We start from the raw sequence: 13,566 nt of genomic DNA on the forward strand, positions 1-13,566 counted from the left end.
AAACCCCTGTGTGTCTATGTATAAATAAAATGCTTTAGCTTTACAACAGGTTAATAATGTGTCTGAATTGCGGTTCTCATTCAAATAAATGTAATTAGCACCCAAGCTAGGTTGGCATTACTGTTCTTCTACACAAGCATCAGATTCTGTAACGTACTAGTTTGACATGTAGACTATTCGAGTTCTCTGGCAAGTGTCTGCACTTCCCATTATGATCTAAGATTGGTTTAGGAAGCTGTAATAATCTTTAATGGATGTCTATGATATTGCTGAATGTTATGAATCGGTCCATTAAGCAATATTATCATCTGGCTCTCGCTCCCATTATCCAACAAAGTTGCAAACTATAAAACTGCCAGGCCTATAACAAGTCCTGATATTACTGACAGAAACTTACACTTGTACTTATGAGACTTGTATATCGCCTAACACAGCTATTTCTTTGAGGTAACGTTTTGTGTTTTCATTGGGTTTCAGGGGACTGACTAGTGTCTGAAATGTAATGCAGGTTGTTTGGCTGATCCACCATACGTGGTCTGTAGCTGAGTATAATGTGAAATACTTGTAGAAGTTGTTAATATGTTCATGTTTGTCCAGACTGTGGTTTCCCTGGAGTGAAGTCTTACACTATAGCATATCTTGTAGAATTGCTCTATGAGTCCATAATAGATAACAAAATGGCTCTTCATACAAGAAGTAGTTGTGTTACATTCAGTGCTGGGTCAATTAAGTTGAAATTACAAAAGCCATTTCCCCACAAGCACATCCTTTTTTAAGCACAGCGGATTCCACACGATCACGAGGCTGCTAGCAAAAGCTCTTTTGTTTTAGTAATTTACTGATGGCTTCAAGCTGTTTTTAGTGTCTGGAACAGTTGTTCTGACTGAGGTCAACCATCCATGTTTATCATGTGCATTGTTTTGTAACTTCGAAATATCTAGCTTCTTGTCCTTATTGAAACATTTCTCCATTGTCTTTATTCTCTATTTTGAGAAAAGATAATGTCATGTGCCTATACCATCCATTGCTCCATTTTTGGGGTCTTAAAAACGTGATAAAAATAGTGTGCTATTGTGGATACTGTTGCATGCCATGGTTTCCTAAAGCAGATTGCATTGGTGTACCCATTTAATGAGCTTTTGCTCGTATGCTCAGTCCAGTCAGTCCGGGCAGCAGCGGCTGTAAAAAGGGTGTGTGTGTTAAAACCTGTGTGCTAAGATCTTGACTTGTTTGTAAAGCGTCAAAATGACTTTTTTTTATGACTGAAATGTTAATCAGAGATCTGCTGAACATGTAGGTTTAGCATAATTTACAGGGGTAAGCTATCAGTAAGGGCCGAAAGATGAATCCAAATCGAATCGAAATCACAATGTGAACTAGCAGTTAGCAAATTGCAAAGGCTGCACCCTTGTGTGACACAATCATACTCATCAGTCAGAGGATTCCATCCTTGGATTAGTAGATAGAGCAGTTCATATTTCATGTTATCTATGTTATCTGGTAATGCTTCATGTTTTAAATGTATATAGGTAATCTTGAACTGAAGCTAGATTTGAGATGTCGCAAATCAAGTCACAATTGCAATATCAGTCAAAAATTGTCAGCAAAATCGCAATTAGGCCTAGATATTTTCCCAACATTGTTCAACCTGTATCAATACTCACTAGATCCTTTCAGTTCCTCAGTGTCAGTGACTGTTTGAAAGGGGTGTAGTGTGTTGTGACCTGGTAACACAACAAGACAAGTTTCTTTCACCTATGGCTAAATGGAGGACTACTAGTAGGCTACAAGGCTACGACACGTATGGCACACTGAAAAGCTGCTTCTCATAAGCCCAGCTTTGTGAGTTGCAGGTAAATGTCTTTTGGCCGTCCTCCAGTATTGTCAGAGAGTGAAAGAGGCTTTCCCTCAAGTGCCGGCTTCTCTTCACTGTTCTGCACACTACCAATTGATAGGCGTAACTGTAATTCAGAGGCCATGGCATCAGTATTGGATTCCAGTTTTTCTTTGCATGGCAAGACACTTCACTCTGTAATATTGGTACACTACAGAGTGATGTCAGCCACCTCTGTGCATAGATAGTTTGGAAATTACACAAATTGTGCCAAGAAACTTTGTTTTCTCTCAACTTCAAAATCAGTGGATGCAGGCAAATGCTGTTTAGAAATAAATTAGGGTGTTCAAGTGGTTAGTATTCAGTGATGCCTTTTGCCTTATTTTGCAGTTGGCCTAAATGTGTCATAAGCACAGGTTTTGTGTAACAATTAGCCTATTTTAAAAATGTACCATTTTGGAGAGCAGAGTGATTTGCTGTCTACAGAGAAAGTCATTTTTATTTTTTCACTCTCCTGGTTTCACTTCTCAGCCAGGTTGGATGGCAGTGCACCATGCCATTTGTTAAGCAACCCATTCCGATGAACAGTGGCCATGCTGCAAAAGATGAAGGCCTGAAAATGCAACAGCCTTTGTTTCATAAGCGTCAGAACATATCTCCAGTCATGCATCTGGAAAGGCTGTTTATCTTGCGACCGAATCTGGTCTGGCTATTTTGCACTAAGAGCCTCTGAAATTATGTTTTTGTGACATGACAAATTTTCTTTGTGTGTGTACACAGTGTTTTTCAAAAGGAAACACACAAGAAAAGATGTAAAGTGATGTCAGCATAATGGATTTGGTGTGGTCTGTGAGGACACTGATTCACTGCTAGCAAAAAATAGTGGTAAGAAATAAGAAGTGTGTCTGTATTAAAAACGAGATGTCAGTGGTGGTGTGTTGAAGATGCATAAAATAATGCTCCCTGGATCCACAGTACTGTGTAATCTGTTTTTCATTGTTTGCCATCATTGATTTTTTTAGCTGGGTCTTTCTTTATTTTTTATGAACTGTCTCTGTGTATTAGCATCAAAATCTTACGCCTAGGCTCTCTCGAAGGATTATATGTGGGAAGGCTCAGGAAACACACACTGATGCAGAAATGTGTCCGTTTCTTAAACCCTCAATTGAGACATTAAGTGAACCGTTAACACTTAAGACCATTACTGGTTTGAAGAAATGGCATTGCACTCCGTCAATTCAGGTGGAGTTCAACAGGTGTCAGGATTCTGGGCCAGTGAGGGCAGGCTGGATTAGTGGAGTGACAGCTCTCTGGCAGTGGACGCAAGCCAGCAGCAACGCCGAAGATCACCACAGCTCACTCGGTTCTTTTAAGCCCTCTGATGAGATGGTACAACAACGAGGACAGTGTGTGTGTGTGTGTGTGTATTGTGTATGTGTGTGATGGGAGATGGGCTAAGAGGCCATAAGCGAGGTCCATATAGTTCTATCCCAAACCCCTTTCTGTTCCAGCAAGCAGGGTCTTAAAAGGCTTTCAGCTGAAAGATTTACCATGTTTGTGCCTGTGTGTGTGTGTGTGTGAGGGGGGGCCAGTCAGAGAGTGTTTGTGAAACTGTGTGTTATGTTTCAGGCCTCAGAGTGTCACGTTCAAGCGCTTGCCCATCACTGTGATGAGTCACCGCTGTGAGGTGGGATTGCGGGTCTCTGGAGTGGTCCCCCCTAGAGTGCCGACCTGGAGCTTTTTACAGCATGTTATGTCAAGAGGGTCTCCTCCCTCCTCTCCTCCCTCCTTCAGTCTTCTGCCAGATCAAGCGAGGACATGCTTTGTCTCCTTTCTCTTCCTCCTTCATGTTTGTTTTGCTCTACCTACTTTGATGTCTGGATCCTTAACTTGTTAGCCTATCCAATGCCAAGGAACATTTCAGTGAATTTTTCTCAAAGGATTCTCAATGATGCCAGGTTCATCATCGTCGAGTGGCCCAGCATTTATTTACATAAATGCTATGAAGATAATTATTTGAATTGTGTTGTCATCATAGCAACAGATGGAGATGTCAGTGTGTGACATGAGGGTTCTGGGGGGCAGATTGGGAAGAGGAGGCGATCTGTCTCTCACTCTGGTATAAACTCCAGGCCGAGGGAGCATGGCTAAACTCAGAGCTCCTGGAGCAATCCTGTCCTGTCTTCATGTGGCAAGGTGTAAAGTGACAAAAATATTGTGTTATGTTCACTTAAATTTGCATTAACGCACTGTAATGTTCACTCTAACTTTCAATCTTTCCCAATTTTTTAAAATGAAGTAAATCACATGATAGTCACTGTTCTAATTTCCTTATTTCTGATTTGCCTAGAAGTTTGACATTCGGAGCAGAGAATGTCTCTGTCCTTTAAAGTGTAGTTTGAATTTTAGCCATAACCTTCTAAACATTCCGCTGCACTGATACCAACATTGACTTTCCAGAAATATTGATTTTGAGTCACATCAAGTTTAATGTATGCAGAGAACATTTTGCCGTCCAACTGTAGATAAGAGTGGCAGGCCTAATGAATAAATGCAAAGACTAAGAGCAATAAAAAAAAAAGGAAAGGCTGATGAGAACAAAGGGATCAAGTTCGCTCTGCCAAATGGATCATTTATGTCTGATAGAGTTCGCCTGCCCTGGCTGTGACTGACTCCCCATACCATCCTGCTAGAAAACAGACCACCTGCTGGTCTAAGCAGGTTCGTGGTCAGCAAAGCTGGCCTGTTGCTGGGCTAAGCTCAGCAGTGTTGGTTTTATGCCAGCATATTAGAAGAACAGCTTTGAAGGACCTTGACCAGCCATGCATGCATTTTCGTTCAAAATCAATTGGTCATGGTTACAACTTATGCTGGTGTTCAGTCATCTTAGACGAGCATGACCTGTTGCTTCCGAGTACATTCCAAACACAGTAGCCTATATGGTCAATTCAAGAGTGTTGGCGTCCTGGTATTTAATCAAAGTTATCGGAAATCCGTCCTACACCAGCAGACCACTTTAAAACTGGCATCCTCTGAGTGTGTGGGATCCATTGCAAGATAAAAAAAAAAAAACAGAAGCAGGATTACATGGCTGTGAAGGGGCCGAACAATATTTTGAATGGGCATCCTTTTACTCTTTTTACTTTTACTTACTGTGCTTGTGCTTTTTCCCAGACCAGAGGCATGGAAGTTAATGACTAAGAAGATGGTGGGGAAGGGTACGGCAGCTTTTTTTAAACTGTTCCACTGTTGGTGAATGGTCCACTTTGTGGCGTCAGGACTCAGGCATTCTGGATTCTGCATTTTCTCATTTCATCTGGTCTTTTGTTTGCTTTGCTTGTTTTCTTTAGGCCTACTCCTAAACCCATGTGTGATGACAGTGGAACTGGTTTGTAGTGAGCTCTTTCCTACTAGACAGGTGTTGAAACATTAGAGTATCAAGCAAGTCTTAATTATTTCCACATGCTTTTAAGAAACGACATGCTTGCTCTTATTTCTTCATTCCTCATCTCGACGTCTGTGACTCTCTCTTAGTTGTGACACTGCCGGCACTTACGCAGACATGACCTGCGGTGTCAGTTTCCCCTGGAGCTGTCTTGCAGTAGGTCTGTCTTTCAGGAACATCCTAAAAATGTCAAAGCGCCAATAACTCACGGGCCCTCTCTACATTTGAGCACAGGCTCGAAACTCAGCCCTGCCTTTCTTTTTCTGTCATTTCTTACCAGGGAACAGGCTCCACTGCAAATTCCCTCAGCTGTCTTCCTCGCCAGCAGCAGCCAAATATCACTGCAAGAAAGGGCTGCGGCTCAGTTTACTCGCCAGCAAAGACCCTGGTGTCTGGGGTGAACATTATCACTAGGCTTGGGTATTGAATATCGAGTATTGGTTGGAACCGGGACTATCTTTGCGATTTTCCCGGAATCGTTCAAAAATTTAAATTTCGATTCCTAGTTTCGATTCCCAGTCCGCCGAACAGAAAAAGAAACGGCTGAACACCAACGAAGAAGCGCATGGTTCATAGAATTAAAATTCATGGAGAAGGTCAGACTATTTCATTCAGAAAGCAGGGTTCCCGCGGATCCGTAAATAGTCTTAAATACAACTGAATTTTCGAAAGAGAGGTATTAAATGTGCGTATGGGACTGCCAGCGAGTGCAAGAAAGCAGCGAGTGATGTCTCAATCTATTTTCGTGTATTTAAAACGCAAATGTAAAAGTGACTAGGCTATTAGGCTACGGGAGGAAGTGTAGTGGTTGCAGAGTGAAGATGTTTTTCACGGGTGTGGTTAAAGGAGTGAACACAGTAATAATACAGTAGGCCTATGTACAAAATAATATGCCTGACGTTTTCGTGGTGTAGCTGAGGCCAGAGAGATATACAGGTAGCCTACGTGGAATGAGGAAGCCTACGGTAGAATGAGCAAGAGAAAGAAAGAGCGATAGGTTGGTTGGCCATACGTTCGAATTTAGGCCGGACATATGGATTTTAAAAGCCCTGTCCGGCGTCCGGCGCAGCCTCAACCCGGACGCTCATTTGTTCTCCTTTTTGGAGTTGCGCTTGGCATCTAAAATCGTTGCTCGGACGCAGCATCGTTTCACAAACTATGGACGCGAAGACTGCTGGTCAAATTATGTGCAGTGCTTCGCAATCAGGAGGAAATACTGTATATGTTAAGTTGATCTGTTTGCATCTTTCCAGCGTGTGTTGCTGGCCTAGCCTAGGGAAGAAAATATCTGTCTAAGTTATAATAGCCTACCTGTAATATCTGCCAGCAGCTTGCTTGCCAGCGTTTCCCAGTAGGCTAGGCCTACTTCGCAAAAGTTGTGAACTATAACCGCATATTTTTTGAATGTCGGCGACTGGCTACATAAAAAAAAACGTGTGTTCATCATAATACGTGCGTGCTTGAGATGAAACCAGCGGTTTTCAGCAGGATCATGCGAGGAGGACCTGTCTCTTAATTAATTTAAAACAAGTCAATGGTTTTACAATGTTTCAGTCAAGCTTTGGTTGGTTTAGATACAACTGGTATGCAAAATGTAAAGTAGTGGATTAACTTTAATTTGCTGTGCTGCATATTGGACAATAGATGCACATAGTAAATTATATAAAGTAGGCTTATTAAAATATGTAGCTTAGTCTTACTTTGAAAAAAATATTGAAGGGAATCCAGTCCAGTGCACATGTCTGTGGCAAGTAGCCTAGGCTACTACAGACACAGGTGAAAAACTGAAAAACCTCAGCAGTAAGTAAAACCAAATATGTACAGCCAGCTTAAAAAAAAAAGCAGCCCAGACCCTAAAATTGGGCATTTATATCTTTGAAGGTAATTCACACACAATTATTTTTCTTTCGCCAAAATATATTTGGTAACTTCTGTAGACATCCAAAATGGGGTGGGGGTTAAAATTAGTAGGAAAAAAAACTATTGCATAAACAGTCATATATATATTTTTGCCGTGGTATAGTCTTAAGTTTTATTTAGATGTCTTGAAAAGGTCTTAAAAGTCTTTAAATTTGCACTTGGAAAATGTGCAGATACCCTGAGAAAGACCGTTGGTTAGCTAGCTCATTTAAAATATCCTAAACTTTTTTTGACCCAGCCTCTTAAAAAAATCGGAATCGAGAATCGCTAGGAACCGGAATCTAAATAAGAAATCGGAATCGTTCAAATTCAAACGATACCCAACCCTAATTATCACAGGGCAAATGTAGCTCTAGTCACCCTCTTAAAAATGTTTTTAAACTAATGTTGGCTTCTTATGCTGACTATTTCTGTCTCGCATGCTGTGCTTGGAAGGTTAAGCTAGTTTGTATTTAGTTCCTGTAATAGGCCTTGTTGTAGAATGTGCAGTCTCAGAATAAGGCGATCTTGTCGAGTGTAGCACAATGCAGGATCACTCAACTGTCAAAGCCAACTCATCAATCTGGTGTAAATCGTAATTGGTATGACACACCCTGATAACAGGTCGCAAGTAAGGTAACACCCTATTATCTCCGTTCATTGTGGGATTAGGCTAGGCTAAATCTCAGTCAAAACACTGGAAAGGGAGAGCAGAAATATTTTGTAACTGATAATTCAGCGCCAAGTACAATGGCATCAATTGCTGTAATTTTGAAGCCTGTGCTGTCTCAAATGAGTGGAATGTGGTAGTTGGTTAGGGATTCACTTTGTTGTTGATTTATTTGAATTGCTAATGAGTAGGCTAAATCCTTTTTTTACTTGTTGCTGAACTGCAGCCCTGTATTTTGGGAAGTGGCTGGTGGTTGCCCCATGTCCTCTGACCTTTTGAGATGATTGAGCGGTAAACTGCAATCCCACTGTTCTGGGTTAAGGGGGAATTTTATGCTGGGCACCCCATCTGGCCCCACTGTAAGAGCGACTCCTAATGCACGGTGGAGCAGCTCTGCTCTGTCCCATTAATAATCAACCTCGGTCTGGTCTCTGTCTCTACTGTGCCAGCTGACCCGAATCCATATTGACCCAACCAGGTCTGACACTTTTTTCCTTTATTTTTCTGTTGCTCCTGGTCTTGTTGTGAAATTGTTCAGCTTGCCCTGTTTCACCTCTCAATGAATGATTACTGGACTGGTCTACATTCTGGTTTTCTCTCTGTACCTTCTCTATCTCTCGACCATACTTTAATCTGTTTTAACATGATGTTTCCATTTCATTTCATTTCATTTCATTTTTATATTTTTCCTAATACTGGTGTAACTGATACTGATAAACCAGGTTCGATCTTCCTGTTGTCTGATAGTGTGCATAAAATGATGGCAAGTGTTTGTGGGTTCTTGCCATGACGATGCCTTGTTTAAGCATACTGCCCGCCATCTTTAGCCTTTATGTCGACTCCACTGCGGCAGAAATGGCCTGTACTGTACCATCACAACAGAATCACTGTCAAGATGTAAGATTCAGAGGAGCAGAAAGAATATTACTCTGTGTGTGTGTGTGTGTGTGTGTGTTTTAATCCCTAAATATGAGTTCTGGGTAAAGCAGCTTTGCCGCTTCATCTTTTGTCAAAAAGCTTGGTGTAAGATTAGTTGATTTAGACATATCTGAAGACTATAACCTCAGACGATTGCATTGAATTGAAAATGAGCACTTTGCTAAAAAAAATGGCGATGTTGGGCCTAAGCATTGCATGACAAATCTTGCTCCAAGTAAACACTGGAGTTCAGTTTTTAAAGATCAGACATAAGCCATTGTGGACCTTAGACGTATTTAAATTAAAACTGACAAAATGTAACTGATTTCATTTTAGAAATGTTTAGGTTATACGCAGTTCACACACAATACAATATTATTATGATTTTTTGTTATGTATAATGTCTTTGAAGAAGTTGCAGTGATTTAAAAAGTTCAAAATTGCTTCCATTAGGCAAACATGACAAAAACACTGATGCTTGTATTAAGCACTAATGTTATGATGTGGTGGCCTTGTGTTATGTCACAATCAACATTGAAGGGTCTTGTACTTGTTAACATTGTTTGTATGTTTGTGTAGGCCTAATGTGTTATGCAGGGTGCCAGGTTGCCATGTCTATGCATATTGGTAAGGAAATGTTGGAAGGCTATTACATATGCATATTGGTAAGGAAATGTTGGAAGGCTATTACAAAGTCTAAAAAGTAGCAAATGAAGGAATATGATTCTTCTATAGAGAATTGGGTCAACTCCCACTTAGATGATTGAAGATGATCATGTTTCTGCTGTTAATATTGGGCAGATTGGCCTGCCTAAGGGAGTGGACCATGGGGTCTGTCTCTTATGACATGGTGAGGAGCGTGGGATGGGAAATCCCCAAGGGGTTTGACCGTCCAGCACCCACAGCAGCATGTGAGCTCAGCATGTGAGGAGGAAATGCTGCCCTCATAGATCTTGCCCTATCTTGTCCCCAGTGGATGATCTCATGGCTCATGCTGTCTGCTCATGATGACCTCATCCATGAGCCATGATGTCTGTGTTCTGACTAGTTGTGGGGTCTGCAATGTCAGTTTGTACTCCATTTCCTCTTCATCCTCAGTGCGGCTCCTTCTCGCTGCCCTCCAGAGGATTCCTGTGTTTTCCCTAACCCATCTCTCTCTCTCTCTCTCTCTCTCTCTCTCTCTCTCTCTCTCTCTCTCTCCTGATGCTGTTATCATCCCAGCTGATTTTGTCTCTCTGAGCGCTAACACTCGTAACTGTTGGGTGCTGGGGCTGTCCAGCCAGATGGCAGACAACGCCCCAAAATATGAGTCTGAAATATTAATAGAAAGGCCATATGCTCTCGTTCCACAAATAGCCTACATGCAGAGGGAGAGCGAGGATCCAGCACATGAATAGAGTAGATAGGAGCTAATGTGTGCATACATGTGTCCGTGGTCACACATGCACACACACACACGTGTATGTGTGTGTGTGTGTGAGTGAGAGAGAGAGAGACAGTGTTCTGTATGCCTGACGTCATGCTGCTCTCTCACAAGGAGTGAAAGTAGCGGGGGTTAGAGAGGCAGAAAACTTCCTTATTTAGCAGCAGTGATGCACAGGAGAGCAGGAGAGACAGACTAGCAGGCAGACAGACAGACAGGAAGATTAGTGAGACATACAGCAGGGATAGAGAGGGAGACAGGACTGAGTCCCTCCGAAGTTAGTTCCAGCACTCGTCTCATCTGAATGAGCAGTGATGCACAGTGGAAAGAGAAACAAAGGAAGAGAGGAACCTTGGGAAAGGTAAAAAAGAAGGAGAAGAGAAATACTGGATGATGTAAGAGAATCATTCACTGATTCAGAGACAAAGAAGTACACTTTGGCAGGATCAGGCAGAAAAGAGAGACGCTGCAAATGATTACATGTGTTGTGGGTGTTTTCTTCTGTCCATGGTGATTTGTTTGGTTCCTCTGTCTGTGTTGTACCACTGTAAGAGTGTTGGGATCAGATGTAGGGAAACACAAACAGAGGTCAGAAATTACGTCACAAATATCACAGCCTGTGTTATGAAAGTAGGGGATTGTGCAGCGTTTTGCCACTGGATTTCTCAGTTGTGACGACAGATGTTAGGCTTTTGGTCCAGGGCTTCATTTGCAGGGCAGGGGCCTTGACAATACCTTTCTGATTGATGGTACCAGTGCAAATCTGGTTTTGTGATTTTGTGAACAAAATATCACTGGAGTACAGTAATACTGACTTAATTAAATAATTGAAACGATTGAATTAAATCAAACTGTTTTCCAAAAAAAAAAAAACATGCTAGTTGTATAGCGCACACACTTTTTTAAACATACCTTTATTAATTTAAAAACAATGTTTTTGTCATTTACTGTCAGGTTTTATGATCTTTGGTGCATCCATGTATTATTTCACATTACTAACTATATTACGACATGACCCAAGATCCCTGATCACTGACCTGCTCCTGATCTCTTTCAGTGGCGTGGGCTTTGGCGAGGGCATGGACCACCCTGTACATCGAGGGGATACGATGTCCATCGGACTTCATGACAGGTACTGTCCAATGCGTGTGTCTCCTTCACAGATTCCCTCTGCTTCCTCACGTCCATCATATCTCCTCAGGCACTCCCCCCACAGCTGGACATCCGCGACTGTCCATGAACAGGTGTCCCCGTCCCCCACAACCCCCCCCCCCCCAAAAAAAAAAAAAAAAAATCCCACGGTTATTATTACTCGTAAAGAACTTCAAACACACCCCCTTTCCTTTCGGCGCACCATCGATCTGTTTACAAAAGCTTCCAGCACAGATCAGTGGCAATTACTCATTCCTTGTACTCTCCTGCAAAAGGATACTTTGTCATTTTAGTCTCTGTGCAGTACGCACCAGCATCTACAATAGGTAGAGATGCCGTGGGGGAGCTCAGGGTCCAGAATTTGCACCCACCACTCACCAGATAAAAGTATAAATTAAGTGAGGTCAGTTCCCATTGGTGGGTTGCTGAAATAAGCCTACATCAATACAAACTTCCATCACTCTAACACATAAAGTTGATGTCTAAGTTTTGCAATCTTGAATGACCCTTGCTGTCCACAGTCGCTATAGGTTGATGCAAGCGATGATGATTCAGACCAAATCACACCAAAGAATCACTACAAGACAAAACTGTTGCAATAGAGGGAATTCATTGCAAGCCGTCTAATGCTGTTTCAAAAGACATGGCATGGCATCATCTCAGGCTTTTGGTCACATAAAATGTGTCCAGTATCAGTAAGCATACACCTTTTTACAGATGTTGTACAATTTCATAAAAATAAACACAATTTCACAGTAGAGATGCACCGATTGCAATTTTCTGGGGCGATACCGATTTCCGATTTTTCATAGAATTTGATCTGCCGATTCCGATTTCATTTCTTCTGACCACTTTACAGCATACACAAAGAGTTATTTTCCATCTTTTCTTTAATAGAACATGTTAACATGGAAATGTAATGAACTTATCAATAATGGAATGGCTGTTAACAAAAATGGATCAGGTGACAGTTTCTTCTTCAAGTCTAACTTCAGCTGCAGTATCAAACTATAATGCTTCCCAGTGTGGGACATTCATTTCACACACTACTAAATGCACTGTGTTATGGAACACCCATTTTTTTTCTTCTCACATCCAATATCCAACTAAAAATGTCATGATACATTTGAACATGCTGCCATGGAACATTTTTTTATATGCATTGATGCATTTATGGGAGGGTGAGGGAAAAGTGGGAGTATCACGCTAACACAGGGGAGAAGTGCTAATAGCGATCGATTAGGTGCTCCGCAATATATTATATGTATGAAAACAGTGCGCGTCTGTTTTGCGGTGAAAAACGTTAATCCATTTAATTCCGGTTAAATACATAGAACTTAGTAGGATATTCCGAGCACCAGTTTTCTTTACTGTAGGCTACTATGTCAAAAGCAACTTTAACTTTTTTTTCCCTGTCTAATTGGTTATCTTATGTTCACATTTACAACAACATCCACTTCCCAATCTGCTAGACTAGGGTATAAAGGCATAGCCCTATAGTCTACGTGCAGTAAATAGTTTGAGTATTTTTTAAGTGGAGTAGAACTACTAGGTCTACTCTGTATGTCGCTGCTTATTGACATCTTATCTCATCATGTAGCCTGTAATCGCTAAACTTTGATTCTTTTTAATGACTCAATCGGTTAACTCCGCTCAGCTGTGCTTGTGGTTCAGCTGTGGGCACGCAATTAGCGGCAGGGATGGGCGGTGATGAGCGCTGGTTACGTAGCCTGAAGTGACCGCTTCAAGCAAAGCACAGCGTTCACTTTCTGCACAGAAAAACTCGGTATTAGCGCTTTCTTTGTACATCCAGCTCTGAGTGCTGGCTTTTGCTAGCTCCTTCAAACTTTGCAAACTCTGATGGGTGATGCTGTTTCAAGTGCGGCCCACGAGTGCATTTGACCGGCATAAAATCGGCATGTGGTCGCCGGTCATGGCCGGTCACGTGAAAATCGACCAATTCCGGTCACCAGCCGATCAATCGGTGCATCTCTATTTCACAGACTACTGCCTAGTGAGCTTGTTGGTTAACTTTGTTGGCCAACCAATAACCAGCTTGCTTGTATCAGGCAACAACAAGCAGTTTGACAAGTGTTGCGACATTGGTCCTGTTGTAAGCTGTCTTAGGGGCCATGACCCCTGGTTTTACAATGCTTTGCTACAAATGGCTAGTTCTAGGTAGTTGCAGTTTGCCTTGCTGCAAATCATTGGCCTGCCTTCATGGC

General features: G+C 41.8%; 1 protein-coding gene across 2 annotated transcripts in view; it reads left to right on the forward strand.

Moving 5' to 3' along the window:
* klhl13 (kelch-like family member 13) overlaps positions 1-13,566 on the forward strand; it is an 82,573-nt gene that overhangs the window by 503 nt on the left and 68,504 nt on the right. Inside the window, exon 2 of one of the 2 annotated variants that reach the window (XM_076274081.1) lies at positions 11,247-11,321. The exons of the other annotated variant lie outside the window; for it this stretch is intronic. Within the exon in view, the coding sequence (XP_076130196.1) occupies positions 11,269-11,321 (53 nt within the window). The 5' untranslated portion in view covers positions 11,247-11,268. The remainder of the gene's footprint in view (positions 1-11,246; positions 11,322-13,566) is intronic. 2 annotated transcript variants of the gene reach the window in all.

The sequence above is a fragment of the Alosa pseudoharengus genome, unplaced genomic scaffold (assembly GCF_046254945.1).
Source record: "Alosa pseudoharengus isolate Yale_2024_CS ecotype anadromous, Long Island Sound unplaced genomic scaffold, YU_APseudo_1.1 YU_APseudo_1.1_scf_8, whole genome shotgun sequence".
NCBI lineage: Eukaryota > Metazoa > Chordata > Actinopteri > Clupeiformes > Clupeidae > Alosa > Alosa pseudoharengus.